The following is a 25,914-nucleotide window of genomic DNA, read 5'->3' on the forward strand; positions in this document are numbered from 1 at the left end:
AGGCAAAGAGGAAAATATTACCAGTGGTTATGTTTTGTTGAGTAATAGATTTGAAATTATGCAAATCATGCATTATTGGATTTTATTTCTTTCCATGCTTTAATTTTCTGTCTAGTCCACCATATTATTGACTTAGTGAGTAGCTCTCAATGGTAAAGATTCATGGAAGAGCATCAATCAGGGGTGGGATGAGTTCATGAGGTTCATTTCCTTCTCTTTGGGTGATTGGCGAAGAGTTAGGTTTTGTCATGATATATGGTGTGGGGAGTTGCTGCTGCATGTCAGATTTCCTGAGTTGTTTTCCATTGCTGTGGACAGAGAGGTTTTGGTTGAGTTATTAGGGCTTTTTGAGAGGTGGGGCTTTTTGAAATTTGATGTTTGTGAGTGATGTCCAGGGCGTTAGGTTTGGCAAGGGATACTTTGGAAGCTATTAACATCTTTATTTCATACAGGAAGATGAGATATTTTGCGATGTAAGGTTGTAATAAGATGGAATTTTCAATGAAATCTTACCATGTGCTAATGACTGGAGAGGAAGTTGTTTTCCCAACTAAAGATTTATGGTTGTTTCTTTGTGTGGACAGCTATGTGGAAGAGAATTTTGACTCTAGACCATTTTTAATAATCGGGAGAATTGTGTTTTGGGCCCAGCTGGGCCCAAAAATTAACTAATGGTCCATATATGTTATAGAATTTATAGAAAGGCTATGAGATATTGAGTGACCTATATACCCTTCTAATTTTCCAAGTCAGATTGTTGTAAATTAAAAGGGAGAATTGTGTTAAATGTGAAATGCCATGTCACTTGACTGCGAAAAGGGTCACCACCCTCCTACCCCTTTATCTCTCTCCGTAAACACCATGATCAAAGACGATGGCCATTGTGAATGTCCCCCAATCGATTTATTCGGCAAGCGAGGGTTGTAAGCAAGTCAGAAATTAGAAAACCCTTGCATCTATTTTATCATCATCATCATTTCAAAATCCAAATGACGGTGGGTGTAAATTATTTTCTCTCACATTTTGATTTGATCATATCCATCTCGGGTCATAGCAATGAAGCATGAGGTAAGTAAATTGAAGAAACTTACAGTGAATATTTTCGAAAAGATCTCCTATTAAATGGCATTTCACCTGTTTGAAAATTCTTCACTTTATAATCTGGTTGTTGGCTTTATAGTGTAGGCAATAAATGGGTATGGTGGAGACGGTGAGCTGTGGGGATTAGTTAGCGCACTTATGATGAATAGGAAAGTAAATTGGGTTTCATTTTCCCCCTTTTCAGTCAGCCATGACATTGGGATGTGGTTAACCCGGTCATATGCACTCTTTAAGTTGTAGGTAGGTCAAATTCCTGCAACTGTACAAGGCATTTACACCAACTGTACAAGGCATGTACACCAACTGTACAAGGGTATACAAGGGTGTGTATCTTAAGGGATTTCGAGTGATTTTTAAGAACTTGCTCATTTACTTTTTCCAATCGTGGGGGACATTCCTCACACTTATTGGTTGACAACATACTCATTGCATGCATTTTATTTGATATCTACCATGTTAATTGATTGTTTTAGCTCCCCCACATTACTTATGTGTAGGAACCGAAACGAGGGTTAAGTTTTTCCACCTTTTCCCTCATCCACGAGAATGGAAACATTGTTGCCCCACCCATATGCACTTGTTCGGTCGTCCCTTCGGTGGATTGCATAACTGTACAAGCCATTTACACTAACTGTACAACCCAAATGTGCTAACTGTACAAGTGTGTACAACCCTACCTATATTGAAGGATTTCAACTTTTTTTGAAAACAATCGTTGCTCATTTCCTTCTTCTTTTTACTAGGGGGACATCCCTCACATTCATTCCTCATTTCCCTTCGTACACATTCAAATGCCTTGTGGTAGCCCACTTATGTTGCATAGGAACCTAAATTGGGTTTCATTTGCACCATTTTCACTCACCCATATCTTTGGAATGTGGTTATCCCGGTCATATGCGCTCCTTTAGTTGCATTTATGTGCAATTGCTCCAAGTGTACAAGGCCTTTACACAAAGTGTACAAGGCCAATGTACTAAATGTACAAGGGTGTACAAGGGTGTGTACCTTAAGGTAATTCAAGTGATTTTGAAGAACTTAGTCATCAACATTTTCCACTCATCGTGAACATTCCTCACACATATCGGTTGACAACACACTCCTTCCACGTATATTATTTGATATCTACCATGTTAGTTCATTGTTTTAGCTCCCCCACATTACTTATGCGTAGGAACCGAAACGAGGGTTAAGTTTTTCCACCTTTTCCCTCATCCACGAGAATGGAAACATTGTTGCCCCACCCATATGCACTTGTTCGGTCGTCCCTTCGGTGGATTGCATAACTGTACAAGCCATTTACACTAACTGTACAACTCAAATGTGCTAACTGTACAAGTGTGTACGACCCTACCTATATTGAAGGATTTCAACTTTTTTTGAAAACAATCGTTGCTCATTTCCTTCTTCTTTTTACTAGGGGGACATCCCTCACATTCATTCCTCATTTCCCTTCGTACACATTCAAATGCCTTGTGGTAGCCCACTTATGTTGCATAGGAACCTAAATTGGGTTTCATTTGCACCATTTTCACTCACCCATATCTTTGGAATGTGGTTAACCCGGCCATATGCGCTCCTTTAGTTGCATTTATGTGCAATTGCTTCAAGTGTACAAGGCCTTTACACAAAGTGTACAAGGCCAATGTACTAAATGTACAAGGGTGTACAAGGGTGTACAAGGGTGTGTACCTTAAGGTAATTCAAGTGATTTTGAAGAACTTAGTCATCAACATTTTCCACTCATCGTGAACATTCCTCACACATATCGGTTGACAACACACTCCTTCCACGTATATTGTTTGATATCTACCATGTTAGTTCATTGTTTTAGCTCCCCCACATTACTTATGCGTAGGAACCGAAACGAGGGTTAAGTTTTTCCACATTTTCCCTCATCCACGAGAATGGAAACATTGTTGCCCCACCCATATGCACTTGTTCGGTTGTCCCTTCGGTGGATTGCATAACTGTACAAGTCATTTACACTAACTGTACAACCCAAATGTGCTAACTGTACAAGTGTGTACAACCCTACCTACATTGAAGGATTACAACTTTTTTTGAAAAAATTCGTTGATGGTGGTGTTTACTTATTGTTGGTAAGTGTTATGACAAACAATTTCCGTCTCCTTCTATTCGCCTTGTTATCTTGGGTAACAACACATAATTTCAATAAGCCAGTTTGTTGCCTTTATGAAAAACTCTCATTTGATGTTGATGTGAGGACAAATTTCTTTAAGGTTTCTAATTCAACAGCTTCATGCAAAATCAGATAGTTAATTCACATTTTATGGCTTTAGAGGTTTATTTTCTCTTAATTTTCATCCTTCCAATATTCTTAAATTATTAATATGTTGACTTTTTTTGTTTGTAAGACGGATTTATGACTCTGCATCAATGGAAAATTATGTGCACAGTATTGAGTGACGGATAATAGGAGAACTTAAACGAGTACATGAGGGTGTCGAATTGCACCTTTTCCTTTTCGTTTTTAGATGAAGCAAATAAATGATCTTTTATCATTGAACTAATTGTTTTTCCCTTTATGTGTGCAGGTGGGTAGATTCTTGAAGTGGGAGCTTTGTCACGATTAATACAAATACTTCAAAATAAGAGGCTTAACATCAGATGAAAGATGAGAAGAGAAAAAACAGAGAAGTCTAAATGATCAAGATAGTTTATTTTATAGGAAGCCAATCTATGTTAAGAGTTGGATAATAAGATACCAACCTTCTTTTAAGTTTTTACATTGTAACTATTTTCATCAAATAGTTTCATATACGTTTCGGGACATGTAATTATGCATTTCATTCCAATTAAAATTCCAATGTATTGAACTTAAATTTTGGTTATTTCGCAGTTTGTCAGCACATGTTTCTTGTTTTTAAATTTTGTTTTTCCTCCGTTTATATTGGTTGTTGGACAAATAATGGCTCATTCTCATTTCATGTCATTCTCCAAGTTTGCTGAAGAATTTCTTTACTTGATGATTTTATTAAGTCATTAAATACATTAATCATGTTTGTTAAGATAATTTCATAGCCCATATTTTTAATATTAAATTCATTTCATTAATTATTTGTTACCCGTTTCATACCCGTTTCACCAACATTATTTGTTAACTAACTATTTTAGTTCACCCGTACCCGATCGGAGCACGTTCGGCTTCTGAGAGTCCAACAGTTCACTTCAACCGGGAAGAGGATGCTTATGGATGCGTTATATTGGTTTCTGCCAGAATCAGCGAGCAGTTCGCGACTGCAAACCTATATCCAGTCGCCCAGTATTTATTTCATGGACAGAGACCTGGCAGCACATACTTAGCCTCGACCGGTAGTCGACCGATCATCGTCCGGCCGTTGACCGGTCATAGACCGGTCTATGATAACCGGTCGACCGGTTGTTGCCCTTTCTGCTTGCTATGAATATCGTTGACCGGATGTCGACCGGTCGATGGTAACCGGTCGACCGGATCCATCCCCGGTCGACCATCTACGGGTAGCTCATAATTAATTTAATTCCCTTGTCAATTTAATTAATTTGATTATATTTTTCCTCTTTAAGCCTTCATTGGATTTTTCCTCTTATTAGGAAATATATCAAAACTTGTTTTTAGGAAGTCAGCAACTACTTCAACCAATGGTACACATTTATGAATTTAATCCAAGTATGCCAACTCACTAATAAAAGAGTTCCAAAATATGCAAATTTGTTAATTTTTTTAATAGTTATTAATTCAAAAATTTTATCAGTTCTAAAACTATTTTGAGAACTCACATTTCATGAGAGAATGAAATATTTTTTCTTATATTGGATGTTCTAAGAAAATCAACTTGTTAAACAATGCAATGAAATGACTAATATTGGTAATGTGGGATTACACTTTTTGGTTATGAGTCATCATCCTAGTTCTAACCAAGTGATCAATTCATTCCATTTTCTTAGGCTATGTTTTGTTCTAAAAAATCTGAGTAAAAAAGTTGAGGAAAGAAAATAAAAAGAGAGGAAAAGTAGAAGATAATAAAAAAGTGAAGAAAAATAAAAAATGGATTTAAAGTCACTAAATTATTTTTATATATTACTTCAAACTTATTTAACTTATTTTAACTTTTCTACATTAAGATTAAATAAATTATAATGCATAAATTTTTTACTAGTGAGAAATATAATTTTTTTTCTATTTTCTATCATATAATTAAACATGGGAAAATCATTTTTCTTACCATTTTTCTTTCATTATTGTACTATTGATATCTAAAGGGCTCTAGTAACTATACCAACATTTAACATCCTTGCCTATCCTTCAATCTCAAGATGAATGCATGATAGTAAACAAGAGTCCTTGCTTGTTATAGTTTGATAAAAATCGTGAACCAATCTTGTATAGAAGAATGAGGGTGGCATTGTAAATGACCAAAAAAACATTTTCTGTCATAATCTAATACATCATTACAATGGAGCCTTGAAAAACATGACATTATGAAACAATACATCATTACAATCGAGTATCGCTGACAACAGCAACCTCCTCCATACGAGCCCCAATAATAGGTAGATGTCGAATAGGAGTGTCTGGTACTTCTTCAGTGCGATGGAATGGCATGTCATATCGGGCATAGGGTGAATCATGCTCGGCCTCGGGAAATTCATCCGCTGCATAGCCCGAGTGACCAGCAGTAGGGGAATGTACACTTCTTTCTCTTCGAGCATCCAATCTATGGATCAGACCACGCATGATGCCAAGCTGCTGCTGAATACCCTTTTGATATGAATTTATTGCGCATTCTGCTGCATAGTACTTCTCCAAGATTTCCTGTCACATGTTAACGAATTGGCATAGGCAAATTTAATTTCAAACTAGTTAAAAGAAAATTGATTAGATGTTATTAACAATATAGCAATGATAACCAAATTGTAATGTGATTCAGATGGATTGAATGTGTAAAGTAACAAGTAGTTTTAGCGTACATCACCTCCGTAGTGGCCATAGAAGAATGAAATGATTGTTGTAAGCTTCAACCTTGGAAGAATGGGCACTGGAAATGGGTGTTATTGCAGTTATTGATGACCTGGAGAAACTAATAATAAAGGGAAAGGTCAATTGACTATTTCGACAATTAATCTATTTGATTAATTTGGTAATGGTGTTCCATAATCATAGTTGTAAGGAAAAAATAAATGAAATACATAACAATATGGCATTTTAGGAAAACGCTTACAATTTGGAAGCAAACACGTGTATGATCGATTATCCAACTGGCAACCAGATAAATTACTAGATAATAACCATATGGACAACGTGTGTAACAAGTATATCTAATTGAGGACAAATTGAAAGACAATTTTTATGACGTCTTAGAAATTGATGGCACATTGAAATAGGTGCAACCAGAAAATAATGCGATAACAGGACTAATTCACAACTTGGAAATAAATATAGGGAAAGTCTCGCTTTATTGAAAAAAAAAATTTGTCACCCCAATACGTAAAATAATGTAACAGAAATTGTCATCCTTAATGAGGCTCCAAATAAGAAATGCTCGATAATGTAGACACAGAGATGGAATTAAATAACAACTAAAAAAAAACCACATTCAAAGTGCACTTTCAATTAAGTTGGTTACTGAAAGCAACTCTAAATAAGAAAAATTCCAAAATAGTGCATCGTGCCTATAAATAGGGCAATACATAAAAACGAGAATCAATAACCCCATACCATATACCATACAACAATACATAAAAATTTGAAGGAAGATTTTAGTATATTGTAGTACTTGATGCATATACAATATTTCTAACAAAACCTCTTACTATGAGGAGTATCCACCGAAAAACACTGAAATTGAGTCCTGATATTCAGCACTAAAATTTTAAGTTTGGGAAAACCCAGCCTCTTTCATAGTTTTACTTCCAAACACTTGAGATCATGAGGGAGGAATAATTTTGTAGCATTATCACATCCAATGTCAAGGCAAAGGCAAATATCTTGTAAGTTCAGCAAATCAAAGTGATTGTGCCTCATCTGGAGCCCCAAGACTCGACCAACCTTCTAGTTAGGATGTCAATTAAAATGCATTTTACTCATTAATTGTGGTATTATTCAAAAAGGGGTATTTTTATGCTTCTTGAGGTGATGTCTTGCCCCTCAAACAGAATTTAAAACCCACAACACATAAATTCATTTAGCCATCAAAAGTTCTGATGAAACAAGATTCCTTTCTATATATGTAGTAAGCATGCAAGTACATATATTTATGCATATATTCAAAACGAGTATTAAAACACTTTCTTGTGCTCATGTCTCACACATGTCTTTTTCCGAAAAGAAGGTTCAAAACAGAATTTCTAAAACCACAAACCATATGTTCATTTTAGTTGTTAAAAGTTTGCAGAAACATGAGCTCTTTCCATATATGTATGTGCACAGCATGCTTAGGTAGAATATATGTGTTTATGCATATAACACCATAAACAAGGAAATGAGCCATCAACTAGCTTACTTCTTTAACCCAAAGAGTCAATCATCAATCCTCACTGGAAAAGAAAATGAAAACAGAGAAGAATGACAACAAAAAAATCAACTAAGAAGAAAATTGTTCCTGTTTACAACATTGTAATAGTCCAAAGTTCCATTGTACATGAGCTAGGAAATTACACCACTCACAGATGTTTCAAACACCCAGATAGTTACCCAACCCAAATTCAATTCAAATGAGAGTTCTCTTGATTTTCTGAAAATTGAAAAGCAAACAAAAATACAATCAACCACCAAGCAGTTGGGAGGTGTGGATCTTGGTTGGCTGTTGGGGGTAAAATTACAGATTTACAAATATCAACGTTAAACAAAAATCGGATATCTAATATCTATATCTATCATTATAATTTTTTTATGAAATGAAATGAAATGAAAAGAAAAACCCCAATCCAACCATAATGGAAATGGATGATGAACTTGAGTAATCATGCTGGAATATAGAAAAAAGAGCTGAAAACAGGAGGCAAAACACAGACCAGGTGGGGGCCAGCAGGGTTACAACTTATATTTGCCTCATCTACGTTTGGAAGCCCAAGCTTTGGGGGATGTACGTATCCGGCCATCAGTGGCATGCACAAAATAGAAATAACTATCCTCGAACCTATAACAGTAAAAGAGATATTTAACATGTCATAAAAAATGCTAAGTACAAATAAGATCCTATGATGATTTCCTTTAACAAAAACCCACAAAATCAATAAAAAGTAATTCAATAACCTTGCTTTGTTGAGAGTGATACATGGCCTCTCTTCATCCCGACAATCATCCAATTCTCAGAATTTGCATTGACTTCGTATAATACCTCATCCTGTTGCACAAGGAAAGGGTTATGTCATCCGTCCGAAAAATGTGCACAACAGTTCCTCTTAAAGTCACATATCCCTTACAGTAAGTAATAGGATAATACCCAAACACAGTTTTAGATTTTAACAGCAAACACAAAATACCCCAACTTGAGTTACTATCTAATTTTTCTTAACATTGAACCCAAGTAAAAGAACTTCGGATATTGTGATCGGAGCATTATGACTTTCATAGATCAAGTGCTGGAGCTAGTGTTACCCTGGGAAAAGAATTTCATATTGTGAATAGAGCATTAAGACTTTCATGGATCGAGTGCTAGAGCTAGTGTTAACCAATTGAAAAATAGTGCTAGAGCTAGTTTTTAACTAAAAATATAATTATCTTGATGAAAAAAATTAAATTAGGATGCCACAGACAACTTAGTTTACTTTAGCAAAGTCGGAAAAAATGTGAAACATCAGGGTATTTAAGGATACTTCACTTGAAAAGAGAATAGGAGGAGATTAATAGATAAGCCCTTTTTTTCAAAAATGAAATTACTAAGGCGATGATTTACCACAGCATGGCACAGACTTAGCTTGAGAGTGATCATGCTCTCAAAGTTAAACCCTAAGTACCAAAGGAACACCTGGTGTCCTAAATTAATCAATCATTTTGAGCAGTAATCTAGAATGAAAAGTTCTCTCACTTACATTGTTTTGAGAAACTGCATTCTCATCAAAATCCTTCAACCTTTCAACTCTCCATTTCATGGTTACTAGCTACCCAACTCTAAGGCCTCCTAAAGAAAGAGGAAGAAAACCAACTGCAAGGCACGGATCCATCACAGGTCTCTGTAAAACAAGAGCACTCCTGAAGATTAAATCCTGTGTAGAACCCTCAGATCCAACAGGTTCCATAGTGACAGGCATATGAGCTCCGATTGTTCTATTACCAGCAATTCCATATCTGATGTTCAACACACTCTCTGGTTGTGGTGTCTTGGCTTCATCCTGTGTAGAACCCAAATCCGGTGGTGATCGTCGACACCAATGGATTGACAGAGATGAAAAACTCCACCGTTTACACCTAAAATCGGATGGCTAGGAAACTCCAGATGAAGATAGGATTAGGGCATTCTTTGGGCGGAAACGAGGGAACACTCAGGAATGTGAAAACGCCTCTCAATTTTGGGGAAAACAAAATGGAAATCCAACGTCGATTTTGTTTTTAATCGGATGGTCAGCAAACTCCAGATGAAGAGAGGATTAGGGCATTCTTTGGGCGGAAACGAGGGAAACACTCAGGAATGTGAAAACGCCTCTCAATTTTGGGGAAAACGAATTGCAAATCCAACATGGATTTTGTTTTTTTTTTTTTACATTAGCCAGCAAAGGGCATTTTCGGCATATTATAAATTGTATAGCCTTCTTATCAATTTTGAGACTTTGTCTGGGTGTTGGGCTTAATTCTGTAACATATATGGACCATTTGTTAATTTTTGGGCCCAGCTGGGCCCAAAACACAATTCTCCCTATACATTATTAAACCTTACTAGTCCTTTGGTAAAAAATCTGGTGCCACCAAAAAAAAATGATATTCCTAGTTACACTATTTCATTAACTATTTTGAAAAAAAAAACAAAGTATAATACACTAATATCCGTGTAAATGTACACTTCATCGTTTTAGTATGATTATACTCTCTTAAATACTTTAACTTTAAGATCTTTGAATTGTCGTATTTTGATATTGTATTTTAATTTCTCCATTGTAGTAGACGGTAATGTTTTCATGAATAAATTTGTTAAATTATCGAATAATCGTATTTGTTGAACCTCAATTTCAACGCTATTTTAAAGCTAATGAGTGCAGATGAACTTTGATGATATGCCTGCTTTTGTGACGTTTTTTTTTTTTATCGGTCATCATTTAATATGTGCAATGCATGCAATATGGTCGATGAATCCCAATTTTCAGAGGTAGCAGGACAGAGGTAGAACAATTACAAGTGAGACATGAGAAATAAATGGGAATTTCATTGGGAATATAACCACCAAACAAGAATTGAATTTCGTTTTGATTTTCCTTGGAAGATGGAATTCCTTTTCTCAAAGCCTGAACTGAGTTAGTCATCTGCCATTGCCATTCTCCATATCCATATCCAAATTTGCATTGAATGACAACCTTCTTCCTTTCTCAAATTACCCCCCACCCCACAAAAAATAGGGGAAAACAAATCCCAAACCATCTGGAGTCCCGGAATTCTTGCTTGCCCGTGATTAATGTTTTCAGTTTTAAAAAGCCGTGATTTCAGAAAAATTATGAACAAAATTTGCATAGGAAGAAATTGAATACCCAATGAATTATTGAAACCTCTGAGGATGGAACATGGAAGACTTGACTTATGCTCTATACAGTGTCCTAGTTGACTCAGCAGGAAAATCCCCAGTTGGACCACCCAGTTTTCACGAGGCGATCGTGGTATACATTAACCAGCTGGGCCATCTAGTTGCTGTATCCCTCATCAATCACCACACCACCCTCATCAATATGTCTACATATAGCCTCTAGAATTTCATAAGTACCTAACTTAACTAACCCTATAAATACCCATGCAAGCCCACAAAGGGGAGCCAACCGCCTCAAAGAGAGTGGGAGGGAGAAGGTATACAAGGGGGGAAAAACAAAATGGGGAGAAGCAAGAAGGTGATGGTGTTTAGCTTTGTGGTGGGTTTGTTGGTGGTGGGATCCATGGGAACCATGGAGGACGACGAGAAGGATTGCGCGGACCAGCTCACAAACCTTGCTGCTTGCATTCCGTTTGTGAGTGGCACTGCAAAGAAGCCGACGCAGCAGTGCTGCCAAGACACCCAGAAAGTGAAGAGCAGCAAGCCTAAGTGCCTGTGCGTTCTCATCAAAGAGAGCACTGATCCCTCTCTGGGCCTCCCTGTCAACACCACTTTGGCACTTCAAATGCCTTCCGCCTGCAACATCGATGCCAAAGTCTCTGATTGCCCAAGTAATTTCTCCTATCCCAAAATCTTTGAATAAGTATTGCTTGTCTTTGAAGTTTGAATTAACACACCAGATGTATTATTATGTCTTGTTGGTCTGTGTTGTTCACAGCTTTACTGAGCCTTCCACCAGATTCAGCAGACGCGAAGATCTTTAAAGAAGCAGATTCAAGTGCAGAGTCCTCCACAGATTCCCCACCAGCTTCAACTTCAACTTCATCTTCCTCCTCTGGGTCCAGTTCAAGTGCGGACTCAAAGGCAACTCCAACGAGCAATGGTGGAGGAAAGTTGAAGTCGTTTGGGAGTGGAAGCTTGCTGATGATAATGGCTTCAATTGCATGGATGTTCATCTCAACTGCCAATTGATCCTTCATGGCTCACCTGAGGAGGCAAAGTTAGGAGTTTGGAGAGGGAACACTAGTAGTAGGTAATTGATTCGGGGTTTTCCAGTTTGTTCCCTTTCTACTTTCATAAGATAATAAAATAAGAACAGTTGATCGGTTGATCTGTCCTGTGATGATCTTTGTGATGGAATGAGAAGATTATATAATGCAATCTAATTGGTGAATCAATGCTTAATTACTAAAAAGTTTTACTCTTAAATTACAAGAACTAAAAATGTAGAATATTTACATAATCACGTAAATTAATCGTACATGATTAAATGATACTAACAATAGAAAATCACTATAAAGAATATATCAATTTGAGTCATCACAAAAAAAATAAGTGATTGATTGTTGCAACCAAGTCTTCCTATCTATGATCTTGATAACAACTATGGTGACTTTATGAGAAAATAAAAATACCCTTTATCTAAATTAGGGAGGGGACTTAGCATAATTCAATATTAGGTTCTCATTGGGCCCTCCCATAATGGGCTTCAATGAGACCCATAGTCTACACTTACCACTCAACTGAACTTCTACTCAAAAGATGCAAAACACAATCCAAATATGACCACTAGTTAATTGAGCTAATTATATAATAGACTATCCATTAACCCTTTTTTTTTTCCAAATACAAATTATTTAATTAATGTTAGCCCATATAAAAATTATCAATAAAAAATTGAAAAGTGTATGATTAATTAATTTTTTGAATATAATTATGTATTATTTTACAAGCAATAAAGATATTTCTAGGAATTTTGCATTGTCATTAAACACTTTATTCTTCACAATTTCTAGAAATTTTGTATTACTTAGAACTAATGTTTTCAAAATCGGACCAGTCATTAAACAAAAAAAGTTACTTGTTCATGATTCATTTGTCGAATCGGCGATTGAACCGCGATCAAATCGATGACATCATAGATATATATTTTATATATTATTAAAATTAATAAATAATTTACTTTTAAATCAAATATTTATTTAAAATTTAAAAATTAGAATTTCATTTGAAAATCAACAAAAATTTCAATAAATTAAAATATCAATGTGCAATAAATAAACAAAAAATGAAAGAAAAAAAATCATAAATATTAAAATATTAAACATGACATTAAATTTATAATAAAAAAATTAAGACATTAAATATAAAACATAAAAATTAAATTTAAAAAAATAAAATAAAAATGGAAGTTTAATCTGCAAGTGAAAGAGTTGGGGGAGGGAGGAAAGAGTATTTTGCTGTGTGGACAAGGCAAGCGCAGGCGTTGACAACTGCTACTGGAGCTAGGGTGCTGTGAGGGTGAGTTGGTTGGAGGCAACGGGTAAAAAAGATATTTTAATAGTCATCAAAACGATGTCATTTTGATGCTTAAAAAAAAATAAAAAAAATTGGTTGAACCGTTCGGTTCAAAGAGAACTAGCCGATTCATCCGATTCATCAGTTGAACTGTCAGTTCAATCGGTCTGATTCCAGTTCGACCATAATCCGGTCTATTTCACTTGATCGAATCAGAACTGTGACTAGTTGAAACCATGTTAGTGAGCATAACAATAAAAAGGCTTGCATTTTGATATCAAGTGCAATTTTCATGGTAGTTAACTGATTTATTATGCTTTGAAACACATTCAAGTAATCAGCTACCAAATTTCCTTTTTTTAACTTCATGTTCACTAACTTCTTTAGCAAAAACTTTCTTACCAACGATCTGTTTAAATATTGACTTCAACTTCTAAGAGAGATAATGGCATACACTAGTTTCATTTGCCACATGGTAAGAAGTTGTACTAGTTTATTACAAGCAGTTGCCTTCTTTAATCCTGTTCATCTTCTTCTATTCACGGCTTAAAGTATATATCCTTAAGTCTACCTTCTTTATATTCAAGAGTGTCTAATAGATCTTTGATCGTGAGAAAATCTTTTATGATAGACTTTCATATAGGTTAATTCAGATTATTAATTAAGTTCTATCATTAACATAGAGGTAGCTTCAATTCATTTCCATTACTATAAAAATATACCCTTGTTTCAACAAAATTAATCCCCTTATCATTACTCCAAAGCAAACATATTGTTGATATGTCGGTATGCTAGAGCAAATTAGAGTCCCTTTAACAGTTATTTTAGGAAGTGTTTTTAAACTTTTTAACACTATAAATTTTTTATTAAAAGAGTTATTTTTTAAGTGTCAAAAAGATTAAAAATAATTATTATAATCACTATAAAACGAGCTCCTAATGATCAAGGGTTTTGATTCAATCATGTCAATTAAAAGAACTTATCACTATCCCTAAATGCCCAAATTCTTCAAGACAAAAGTAGTGTGAACGCTCCCAAATCCTCGTACCAGTGATTGTGTGTGCATGTTGGGCACTTGGCATGTTGTGTTCTTTTTCATGCAAACATGTAGAATTTTTTAATTAATTTCCTTAATGTACACCAAGACCAAGAAAACAAGAAAATTAAACTAAGAAAGACTAAATCGGACAGGGTAACGGATTGGTTTGCAACTGATTCACTCAAGTTAAGTCAAATGGAGGTTGGAATAATGTAGGTTGACTAAATCGGCTTGCTTCATATGGTTTTTAATAAATTTCATATGAGATTTTAGACTTAGATGATGAGAAAATTTTAAAATAATACAAATGTTACTCCCATAAATTTCATATTAATAATTACAATAAATAATAATGGCCAAAATAATTTTAATATTAATGATTATAATGAATAATATATAGTGGGTGAATTTATTTTATATTAGTAATTGCAATAATAATAAGATGTTACAATTTCAAAATAACTTAATAAGTAAATTTTTTTAACCTTATTATTATCAACTAATAAAAATGGAATAGAAGTAAAATAAAATAAGAAAAATTTAGGGAGTCATTAAAACCATTTATTTTTGTTATTTAATAAATCACAATAAATATAATAGGAAAATTATTAAAAGAAAAAAGTCATTAAAATCATTCATCTTCATTACTCTGTTAGTCACAATAGACCATATCAATTTAATAGATATCTCGCATTTTTCTTTAGAACCCACCAACATACAAAATCAATTTTCCATATAAAATAATAGATAATTAAAAAAATGATATACATCCAAAGAAAAATAAATAAATAGGATAAGTGCCAATTTAATCTATCAATAGTTAGAATAAGAATAAAAGTTAAATGAGTTTGTGATATTAAATAAGTGGATGTTACACAAATAGTAATGAAGACTAAATCGAATGGTTTTATGGTATTAAATAAATGGATGTTACACATAAAAATTTGATATTAATAATTGTAATAAATAATAAGAGGAAGTGATGTTAGAATGATAAAAATAATTTAGAAACTTATAAAATTAAGGAAAGAGAAAAACAAATGATATAATAGGGGTATTTTAGGAAGGAAAAAAGTGTAAAACATCTTGTATTATTATAGATAGATAATGACATGAATAAGAAAATGTGAAAAGTGGGTTTTAACTCACTAATATGAAAATATTTGCAAAAAAATAACCTCAAATTTTTTCAATCAGTATTATCTTTATTTATTTAAAAATAATTTGAAATACATGTAATTTTTAATAAATTTGTCATGTTATTTTACGTAAATGTTTCCCTTCCTTTTAGATAAATTATAAATTTTATTTCCAACAAAACTCAAACTTATCTACGGTCTATCAGGGTTTCACTACTTCTAACATCCATACTCTTCAAACTATCTTACTTTTACTGTAAGATGTTTGTTTATAAAGAGAAAAAAAAAATCTAACTTTTCTCACGGGTATTTGCTTTTAAAGAAAAAAAATCCCAAATAATAATAATAATAATAATAATAATATCTAAAAAAAAGAAAAATATTTATGTGGAAGACTCTTGTTGTTAACTGATGTTGATAATATAACAAGTAAAAAGAGCAATTTAGGGAATAATTAAATGAATCATTTAAAAGTACATATATTTAGAATTATTTTTAAATAGATGATGATAATACATTTAAAAAATTTGAGATTTTTTTTCATATATTTTTACAATAGCAAGTCAGCACCCACTTTTTCAGAAAATTTTAAAATTCTAATTTAAGGAACTAACAATAAAAAATATTTTGTTTTAGATGAGTTCAATTTCAACCTTACAAATAATAAAAATACTTCTGTGGACCCCGCATTTCGATTGCTAGATGCGTTTCCCACTCGAATGGCGAGCTCGATTTTTATTTGAAAAGTTGATTTTTATTGATTATTTGAAAATGACTTGGAGTCGCCACTTATTTTTGTTTTATTTTTAAAGGGTAAACAAAATAAGAAAGAAAAACCCTAAGTGTGACTCCTTATTTTGGAAAAGGCGGTCTATGAAAAACCGGATCGGGTTCGGGGGTCAGGTTACTTATCGGGAAGGTACGGTAAAGACCGTAGCACCCCTTTAAGTCCCTAAAGTCGAGTCTCTACTAATAAAATGAAGTAATCGTGGCAATCAATAAGAACATCAATGAATACTCAAATCGAATCATGCACATATGAGAAACAGAATATGTATAGAAAATAACCAGAATATGAGTGGATGCGTACCTGGGTAGCAAACGGCAACGCGTTATCATGGAACAGGGTTAGTGAATTAACACAGAATGATCATATGATATAGCATACATGTCACTAAACTAAATACAAAATCACCAATAGCACATGTGTCATTTCACTCAATTTTATTTTAAAGAAAATTTATTTGATGTTGGGCCCCCACCAAAACCCGTTTATTTTGCATGAACCAAATTCGTAAATTCCATCATTAGGAATTACAAAATTTGATTCTTGCTTATTTTAAAACATTTTAAAAAAACAAAAGAGATGTGAAAATGGTTTGCCAAGAAGAAGAGTGGCAGCAAAATTTTATTGGAAAAATGGATTTTTGGAACCTAAGAAAAAAACTAAGGATGAAAAATGGATGAGTTTGAATTATTTGAAAATCGACATTAAAAAATTATTTGCAAGAAAGGTGTCAGGAAATTATTTTTTAAACCAAAAGATTGAGGGAATGGGAGGTGACACGTGGCCCAAAAGGTAGCCATGCAGCTGGGTGTACGTATGACTGGTCACCAGGTCAGTCAATGGCTTTGTGAGACTCTACTGAACATTGGGATCCCATCCTTCATGGCCTTCAAGATCATCACTGCCTTCACCATCAATACCAGTCATCCTCTATCTGCCATGTGTACAATTCCCACCTCTGCTGAAATCTCAGATCTTCACTCATGTTAGTACTTGGGTAATCACAACTGTGTAACTATGTGCTCAATCCCCGGGAGAGTCCGACCATAAATGACTAGACCCACTTATCATCAGAGTTTCAGCTGCTTGTTTGGAGAATGAGATCAGTTTGATAGAAGGGTTTCCACTGCAACTGCACCTTGAACTTGTTTGAAAGATTGTACCATGATTCTAGCATTCATTGCTTCGTCTATTCTCGGATCTTTTGGCAAAACTGGAGCTTTTGGGATAATATCAATCCAAACCGAAACAAAACCAGCAACAGTACAATATAAGGAATGCTTTCCCTTCTTTTCTGCTAGGAAGCCTTTGTACACAGCCAAATTTACCTTTGCCCAAAAGATTCTGTGATTAAAACCCATCTATAGCCTCTGCAAGTTCTTCATATTGGAACCGTATTCTCGAATTGCTGTCCACTAAGATATTTTCTTCTAGTTGAGTGGAGACTACCAGGTATGGAGGGTGTCCAGGCTAGGAACCAGTCAAAACTAACCACATATACACCAAGGTGGCCAGGCACTGTGAACGCCAAGCACGTGGGAGATGGAACTAAAGGGTAAATGATGAATGATGGGCGGTAAAGGTGATAAGTGGGATGGTGGTACAATGTAGGGATATAACGGGTATGAGGGGTATGGCAATATATATGTAGGAGTTGGTGATATGCAGGGGTATGGAAGGGTAGTGGACATGAGGATAGGAATTGTGAAAGTGAGAGGAAGATGTCGGCATGAAACGGGTAATGGAAAGGGTTAAATGGGTTTAGAAAGAAGTGGTGGCATGCATGGGCATGGAAATGGGTATATGCATGGGTATGATAGCAATGGGTGGGGACATGATGACGAACTGTAGGCATGATATGGTAATGGGAGTGTGAAGGATAGCCTTGGATGCATGCATAATAATCACGTACACATGGGACCCATGAGCAGGTAAGAATTTTGGATTTTAATGGAGACTTTTGAGGGAACTTAGGGTGACGTGTTGCTCTTTATATTCTTTAACATTTCTAAGGCCTTGTCAGTCAACCCAACTTTCAGATACCCACTCGCTGTAGCTGAATACATATTCTAATCAACAGAAATATGGGGATTCTCCCCCATCCGATTCAAGAACCCTTCCATTGCAGAAATATCAGATGCCACAACATAAGCAAACACGTGATTCCTTACTGTGAATGCATCACATGGAATTGCTTTCCTTTGCATTTCTTGAATCAATGCCTCAGTCTTGCCATGATTTCCAGTTTGAGAGTAAACGTGGATCAACATATTGTAAGGAAAAGATGATATTGCAAAGTTCATCTTTCTCATTTTCTGCATAGTGGCTTCTGCTTTCTACACAGATTTCTCTTACACACAGCCACTGAGAAGAGCACCATACGCACTGGAAGTCTCTGCCTACCCTTGTCCATGAATCATGAGGATCAAGTCCAATCTGATTGCTGCCTCACTCGGAGTTGATGTGCAATACCGACAGTCAGTCATACATGGAGATATCTCTTGGGCATGATGGAAGCGTCTGAACTCTTTCATGATCCGAACAAGTGATTGGAGTTGGGGTTTGCTAACTATTTACCCTTCTTCTGTGCATTGATTGAGGAGTGGTGAAATCGAAGCCTTAGGGTAAAAAAATTAAACGATATCCTTGCCCTTGGGAAATTGTCACTCCTCCAACAACACAAACGCGACAAAATCATGGATCTGATCCCCAGAATACGTCCTCTACCACCATGGACAACTTGAGAATCCAGACATATTAAAGCCAATACCCTCTTCTTCACACATAAGGAGCAACCTCCTCATGATCAAATACTAGGAACAGAGGAGGGTTGCAAAACAGAGCACAGAGCAAGAACAAAAAAGACTCATGAAAGCTGCGTTTCATATTTCACTTAACGAGCTTATGACGCAGAGGTGGATAAAAAAAACAAAATGGGATTTCAAATAGTTTGCAAAGAGATCGAAATTAAAACAAGATGACCGACAACTCATAAAACAGAGTCCAGAAGACAAGTTAGAAACCAAATGCAGGATGAGGGTGAGCGAACACAAATATTGAAAGAAAATAGGTAGGATTCTCACCTGCTTGCATAGATATGTCAAGATAGAAACTCATGATAACCAGTAAACATAATAAAATGCCATGAACACAAAAGAAACCTCAGATTACATGAATAATACCTGTATCACCCTCTTCCAAGGCTATTCCTCCGTGTCTTTCTTCAAACAGCTTTCATGAACTCTCTCTAACCAGCTGAAAATATCCCTCCACTGCTCATTTACCCTCTCAAAGATCCCTGCTCCAGACTATGGATCCTTCCTTACCCTCAGACTCTTTTTTTCTCAAAAATATCTCTCAAACCAACCTCAAAACCACCCTCCAGCTCCAGAAATATGCTCTGTCTCTTCTTCTCGCTTGCCTCCCTCGCTTCTCAAGCTAAACTATCCTCCTCTCCAGCTCCAGGAACCTCCCCCCTTCCCCAAAGCTCTCTGCCCCTCTCCCAAATATCTCTAACGGCCTGCCCAGAGCTCCTGCCAACAGCCCAGGTACCTCCCCTCCACCCTGCCAGACGACCTCCTTTCCTATAACAGAAAACCTTTTTCCCTTCTAGAAGATTCTTTCCCTTTACAGGTGTCTTCCCCTGATTAGTCCATCAATTCCACTATAGTGATCCCATATTGACTAATCCGGGAATGACACGTGGCCAGAATGAGCTGCATGAAATAGCACCCAAATAGGGGTCTACAACTTCTTTATAAATTAAATAGAATTTTTTTTCATAAATTTACTGTTTATTGTATTAAAAAGATTCTTTGATAAAATCTTTTATTTTATTAGAAAAATAATAAAATTGAAAAAAAAAAAAAAAGCACTTGGAAATTTTCAAATTCAGTTGTATGTCTTGTCATAAATATTTAACCAAATCCTATTATTAAACAACTTGAATGATTCTTTGATGGTATAGTTTTTAGTTTTAAATAATTTAAAATAAATGTTGGCAAACATTCTTAAAAAAGGGAAATTCACCAAAAAAAAATTATTTTTAATTTTTAAATGGCTAATTCTTTTGTCAAAGGCCCCCTTCATTGTTGAATTACTCATCCATCAAGAAACTAGCAATATGGCAGGTTTTGAAATTTTCTGTATATCATACAAGGCTGTGATAGAAACTAGACAATCTCAACTGTACAGACCAGATCCAGTTTATGGCCAATAACACAGGGATCAGTTGAAAAATGGTTATTTCAACTTGAGAAGAATACTTTCATCCTTAGACACATTAAATTTTGATTGGAAGTTTTAACCCATAAATCTTTCATCGTTGCTGGGAGGAGTTTGATGAAGATGGCAAACTCCCAGTATTCTCACCAACCTCGCATTTGCAGAGGGGACAGGATGCATTGATCTTCAGCCATTTATCCACACACTCACTATGGAAGAAATGAGAGCAAGGCAGCTCCCTCAGCTCATCATCATCTGCATATCTTGTCAAGCAAATGCAACAAACCTGCACAGATTAAAAATAGTCCCTGTTCATCAAAACCCAACTGTTAAGAAGATAATTGAAGTAAAGATGGTAAGTATGCAGGTCTAGTACGGGTCAGGGTCACAAACACAGGAAGAAAATCTTATTGCTTTGCCACCCCGCTCCTGTATAGGATATTGAGATTCCAGAATTGTCACCATTTCGTTTTAGAATTTAGGGCTCATCAAACCCATCATTGCTCCATCCCGAGTCAGGCATTAGTAGGGACAGATCAGGGCTGGATGAGGCCTAAAACAGACTTGTATACCCGGCTATGCATGGTTATAAGGCAGCAGCATTTCAGGCTACACTTCCCTAATCACATCACAGAATATGAAACCTAGACAAGCATCTCACGACTTACAGCATCTTCCCCTGAGATAGCGCGCTCCTTTTCTGTTCCCGCTCCCACAACCCCACCTTCAACTCCAGAACTAATTTCTCCACTGTTGCCACTTCCATTTTTCTTCAACTTGAATTTGTAGGTTGGTAAAGCATTAATAGATTCTGCACTGGCTCCTCTAACTTGGCTCAGATCCCCATGGCCAAGAATTGAAATTATACAAGGCAAGCAGCAGCATATCATTGCACATAGAATGAAAGGCATAGCGTATCCAATACAGCTAAAGGTAAGAAACACAATACATAACCTGCAAGCAATCCCAAGAAACAGGTTGGATTTTCATGCAGAGTGAAAATAAAGGGTCAATATGTAAGCAAGAATTGACTAATACCTGTACAAATTTGGAGCTGCGGTAAAAGAGGAGTGTCCTCCAAAAATCCATACATTACCAACCACAAACCACACAGCAAAGAAGCAATCCAGGGCCATCTTATAGTAGTCTGCTAATACACTGAGCCTGTGGAGAAGAATAGATATTACCAGGGAAACTACATCTTTTCATAATTAAGATTCTAATACAAAGCATGCATAGAAACACAGTTTTACAAACACTATGTAGATCCCAATTAAGAATGAGAATTGTCACATCACACACAAACCTGGGCAAAGCATGTAAGATGTGGGCATTTGTGTGTGCATATACATATGTCAAGTCCATACAACCACAAAATCTTCAGGACAATGGATTGACTGAATTGGTTCATGATGTATCATATTTTTTACATCATGGGTTTAAATCAAGTATTCAAAACACATTATATCGAAAAGAAACAGATTCAAGTGTTTAAAGAAACATCTAAAGAACTAAAATATCTAATACATAAATGCATTCGTGCCCATGTATATGTACAACTCTATACATATACACGCACATGTATATCAACATTATTGACATAGTAAATTGAAACTAATCCAAAACTTTTATACAAGGAAAGCAGCCTAGTTAAGACCAGTCGGGATTCAATGTATTATTTCCACCATCTGAGAAGAAATAGGATGCACCTGTTTCTGAAGAAAGTGAGTATTCTCTCTTCAGAAGTTATACTTAGATGTAACACATCAGAGATCTATTATAAATTCCAATTGAAGAATGGTTTTGAGTTGCAAGCATCTGAGTGCAAGAAATGGTAGTTATAATTTAATGAGAGAATGAATTTAGAGAGAAATGGTTAATAAATTGGGAGCTACTCCAATAACTAAAACAAATTTAAGCTATACCTCTCATCAAATCCAGAAATGTCTCAAATCCATATTAATGCCTCAAGTCTCTTTCTGACATATTAATGTAATCAAATGAACTGGGTAGAACAGCACAAAGCACTTCTGGTAAATGACTGAATGCTAAAATAGAATTCTAGGAAAATCCCTATCCCCAATCAATAGACATTGACCAATGTAGAATTAGATGAAAATATACCACAACCAACAAATAAACAAGTGGTTACCTAGCATTTGAAGCACCCATAGTATGACCATTCCAAGTGTTTGTAGACGCATCTGGGAGATTTTCCTCTGCTGCAGACCGGGTCAATGAGATAGTTATGTACGAATTAGATTCCAATGTAGTACTTCCTTGTGATGAACCCTGAAGCATATGATTTAAACCTTGCTCACCATCATGGTTGCGGCGAAGATAACGCCAGAAAAGAATAGGAAGGCTTGCTGCACATCCAGCTGCATAACCCACAACCCAAGCAAACAACGGAGTTTGTGGTTTCTCATCTCTTGACAAGGACAATACTACTATGGATGCAACAATCAGGCTTGTAGTGAAAACTATCTCAATGGAAATCCATAACCCTGAATTAAACGGACTCCAGCGACGACGCCCTGGCCCATGAGCTCTGGTTATGATTGAAGAATTCCTAGACTCTGATACATCGGAGGAAGATGGGGAAGATTGAGATATGGGGACCCAAGCGTCAGTTAATGGTCTATTTTCATGGTGGGTTGGATTTGAAACATGAGCAGAATCTTCATCAGATGAGCTTGATGAGGAAGCATCACTAGCACTGACTATGTCAACAATGTGCTCATGATTCTCATAGTTTTCTGGCCGTTCCATGAGCAAAGGATACCTGTCAGTTTGGCTCTCGCAACTTGGTTCTTGAGAAGAAACAGCCATTTAATTCCACTGAAACAGAATTGAAGAAAGCATACAATAATTATGGATCTTTTCTCTTGCTCTTCCGTGATGTTAAACAACAACTTCAAGACTCCAATGTGGAATACAACATATGTTCACAAGTCTACAAATTTTCTCCTACCTGAGAAACAAGCTGCCACAGTTTAACTCATTAGTTTCGAATTTTACAACAAAAGGATTGTGTTAAGGAGAGACAGATCTTTAAAAAGAATCACTTAACCAAGATATGTTTAGGAATTCAATTTGAATTGTCCATTGTATTTAATATAGTTTTATGTTTTAAGAAAAAGTCATAGAAAAAGGAGCCACATCCAAAATTGGCAGTCCTCTGTCACAAATTAAAACAAAAATTTGAAATTAAAGTATTTCAGGAAAGCATAGAACTCATCCATACCATCAGTTGCAGTGATGGCTTGAATTTTTTTTGGTGGTCCTGGTTTAATAATGAATCTGTGCTTTTAGATTCTATATTAAATAGTTGGAGCTACTCAATTTCCTATAGATAACCAAACATGCCCCTAGAAGCCATGAAAAATCACAGAACATGATGCATATTTCCTGCTTGTTTCAAAGCATATATTTTCAAAAAACAGAAGAAAGAAAAGCGCAAGTGCTACCTGAAGGAGCAAACAAAGAAGAAGTCAGAAATCTCGTGTTTGACAATCAAGAACCATGACCACACAACCACCATTGAGTTTCTCATCGTAGAAAAAACACAGAGGATATAAAATTCAACTCAAAGATGGTAAGAAATTAAGCACCTGCAACACCAATTGTCCCATACCTAAAACAAATCGAATAAACTCACACCTCCAAAATGAGAAAAAGAAAATAAAAAACATGCATAAAGTTGAACTTTGAAGAAACTAATATGCAGAATGAGATGAAAAGATCCAGCACCCGTGCTAAACTGATAAATTTACATTACCCTTGCTTAAATGCGAAGCAAAGGATACCAAATACAAGAGGGAGATCACCATTGAAAGCAATACCTTATTTTCAACTGAATCTCAAGTCTAGAATAATAACAACACTGACCCACAAGCAATAATCACCTCGCAAGCCCATCGGAGACCGAATCACTGCAACCCGCTGTTTGGTTGCCGATACAAGGTAGGAAGGGAAGCACTAGCTTTGGGTCGTATTTTGCCCTGCTCGGGAACAGGTAAAACAAAAATCCCCACTCAACTGAGCTTAAAATAACAGTTTGGTTCAATTAGTGTCAGATTTTAACCAAATAACATAACCGCAAGATTCAAAGTTTTCTTTTCATTTCCTTTCTCTCCTTTCCCTTGGTTTTCTCGCCAACCAAACGGGACGTAACCAACCAACCCAAAACCCTAATCTTCAAACCCGTATTAATCTCAATTAAACCAAAGAAATTGTATTTAACAAATAGAAAGATACAACCATCGAATCAAGAAACAAGAACTTGAATAAAATAAAATAAATCAGAGACAAATTAAAGGGGTTTGAATCTCTTTGCTCAAACTCGGAATTAAAATTCAAAAATAAAAATGAAGCGAGCACGAGAAACAACTAATACCCGTAATTTATGCCGTCGAGAAACAAAGAGGAATTCAAAGTTTCAGTTTTCTCGGGAAAATAGAGTCAGCTCTCACCCACTCTTTTTTTAAAATGTGTACGAGACGATGGTCTATTTAGAAATTTGCTCATTTTTAAGTGTCAGATATTTGTTTTTATTTTTTTCTTCTTCTTTTTCAATGATCAGTTCCTATCCGGTCTCTTCCCTGCAGTGAAATCGGTTGTCCAATTCAAGTGACGCGTCATTATCCTATAAGATCAACGTAAGAAAGTGAACAGATCCGGACCGTCAGTTTGTGGCTTCCCCATATGGATGGTACGGGTTCATTCATTATTACTTACCTTCACAGGGATGATTAACTAAGACATGTTTAACCATGACTACCAACAAAATAAATGAAAATTTACTTTGCTTTTACCGTTTCAGATGGTTCTTAGAATAATTATGATTTCTTTGTAATTCAAAGGTTTACAAAACATTAAGGAATTGTTATTTGGACCGTTAAAATTGTACGATGAAATTTGATTTGTTAAATAAAAATGCAAGAAATTAATATACAAATAAATAATATTAAGATATAAATAAATGAGATTAAAATACAAATAAATAGAATTAAGATTTAAATCAAAATTAGAGTAATGAGACTTCGCGTATAAAATGTAATGTAATGGTGGTTATGGATTTTGTTTTAATTTATTTTTCATTTTTTTGAAATGTAAAAAACTAAAAAAAAAAAAACTTTTTTTTTATAACCGAGGAACCTTTTATACTTAAATTCTTAGAACTCTCCATAAGAACCCAAATATTGGGGTATTGACTTCCTTGCAATAATAAAGAAAAACAAGGGTTATATTTTCTTTCTTTCATTTTCTTAGCGTATTTGAGAATTTATTTGTTTTTCCTAATTTGTATATCTTTTGTTTGCTATTTTCTTGTTCATATATCTTCTAGTGGAGTATTTTTGTAATTGAATGTTAATTTAATTCGTCCTTGGAAAGTTCTCAAAATAATAATAATAATAATTGAATACAAGAAATTTGTATATTAGTCCTTAAAAAGTTTGTTTTTATTATTCTTACAATTAGCTTTTTGTATAAAAGAAGTTTCTTAAATTGGCTTTTAAGAAGAGTCAAGAAACAAGTTTTTCAAAATCTTTTAATGAAAATTTAAAATATTAGAATATTATCAAAGAAAAAAAA

General features: G+C 35.2%; 3 protein-coding genes and 1 long non-coding RNA gene across 16 annotated transcripts; 1 reads left to right on the forward strand and 3 right to left on the reverse strand.

The window, feature by feature from the left end:
- Positions 1-6,116: 6,116 nt before the first annotated feature.
- LOC104878684 (trafficking protein particle complex II-specific subunit 130 homolog) lies at positions 6,117-9,438 on the reverse strand. The gene is made up of 4 exons (XM_059740841.1): positions 9,133-9,438; positions 8,354-8,444; positions 8,113-8,237; positions 6,117-6,170 (listed from the first exon to the last, which is right to left on the reverse strand). Exons 1-4 carry the CDS (start codon positions 9,190-9,192, stop codon positions 6,117-6,119), a joined length of 330 nt encoding a protein of 109 aa, XP_059596824.1. The 5' UTR covers positions 9,193-9,438.
- Positions 9,439-11,080: 1,642 nt separating this feature from the next.
- On the forward strand, positions 11,081-11,801 carry LOC100242271 (non-specific lipid transfer protein GPI-anchored 14). The gene is made up of 2 exons (XM_002281549.4): positions 11,081-11,440; positions 11,548-11,801. Exons 1-2 carry the CDS (start codon positions 11,110-11,112, stop codon positions 11,799-11,801), a joined length of 585 nt encoding a protein of 194 aa, XP_002281585.1. The 5' UTR covers positions 11,081-11,109.
- LOC132254648 (uncharacterized) lies at positions 11,464-19,779 on the reverse strand. Its single transcript, XR_009466952.1, has 2 exons — positions 19,275-19,779; positions 11,464-11,816 (listed from the first exon to the last, which is right to left on the reverse strand). It is a non-coding gene; the product is annotated as an uncharacterized LOC132254648 (long non-coding RNA).
- A 444-nt stretch (positions 19,780-20,223) lies between these two features.
- Positions 20,224-24,905, reverse strand: LOC100264554 (E3 ubiquitin-protein ligase At4g11680). 13 transcript variants are annotated; one of them, XM_059740622.1, is made up of 6 exons: positions 24,716-24,842; positions 22,638-23,157; positions 22,469-22,538; positions 21,355-21,480; positions 20,985-21,270; positions 20,224-20,602 (listed from the first exon to the last, which is right to left on the reverse strand). In XM_059740622.1, the coding sequence occupies exons 2-6, from the start codon at positions 23,146-23,148 to the stop codon at positions 20,411-20,413; spliced, it is 1,185 nt and encodes a 394-aa protein (XP_059596605.1). In that variant the 5' UTR covers positions 23,149-23,157; positions 24,716-24,842; the 3' UTR covers positions 20,224-20,410. The 13 variants fall into 13 exon arrangements, with proteins under 13 accessions (XP_059596605.1, XP_059596604.1, XP_059596603.1 ...); XM_059740621.1 differs by having other exon boundaries at positions 22,638-23,302; positions 24,716-24,837; XM_059740620.1 differs by adding an exon at positions 24,225-24,320 and having other exon boundaries at positions 22,469-23,157; positions 24,716-24,836.
- Positions 24,906-25,914: the final 1,009 nt, after the last annotated feature.

This window comes from Vitis vinifera, chromosome 11, assembly GCF_030704535.1.
Source record: "Vitis vinifera cultivar Pinot Noir 40024 chromosome 11, ASM3070453v1".
Classification (NCBI taxonomy): domain Eukaryota; kingdom Viridiplantae; phylum Streptophyta; class Magnoliopsida; order Vitales; family Vitaceae; genus Vitis; species Vitis vinifera.

What these genes read in the sequence shown, in the direction of transcription:
- LOC104878684 (XM_059740841.1), bottom strand. Translation starts at nt 9,192, where the DNA reads ATGAAATGGAGAGTTGAAAGGTTGAAGGATTTTGATGAGAATGCAGTT. An exon ending in ATGCAGTTTCTCAAAACAAT is followed by an intron (nt 8,445 to 9,132) that starts GTAAGTGAGAGA and finishes CTTGTGCAACAG; the next exon opens with GATGAGGTATTATACGAAGT. An exon ending in ATCACTCTCAACAAAGCAAG is followed by an intron (nt 8,238 to 8,353) that starts GTTATTGAATTA and finishes TTACTGTTATAG; the next exon opens with GTTCGAGGATAGTTATTTCT.
- LOC100242271 (XM_002281549.4), top strand. Translation starts at nt 11,110, where the DNA reads ATGGGGAGAAGCAAGAAGGTGATGGTGTTTAGCTTTGTGGTGGGTTTG. An exon ending in CAAAGTCTCTGATTGCCCAA is followed by an intron (nt 11,441 to 11,547) that starts GTAATTTCTCCT and finishes TGTTGTTCACAG; the next exon opens with CTTTACTGAGCCTTCCACCA.
- LOC100264554 (XM_010658073.3), bottom strand. Translation starts at nt 23,148, where the DNA reads ATGGCTGTTTCTTCTCAAGAACCAAGTTGCGAGAGCCAAACTGACAGG. An exon ending in ATGGGTGCTTCAAATGCTAG is followed by an intron (nt 21,481 to 22,468) that starts GTAACCACTTGT and finishes TCTTCTCCACAG; the next exon opens with GCTCAGTGTATTAGCAGACT. An exon ending in GCAGCTCCAAATTTGTACAG is followed by an intron (nt 21,271 to 21,354) that starts GTATTAGTCAAT and finishes GATTGCTTGCAG; the next exon opens with GTTATGTATTGTGTTTCTTA.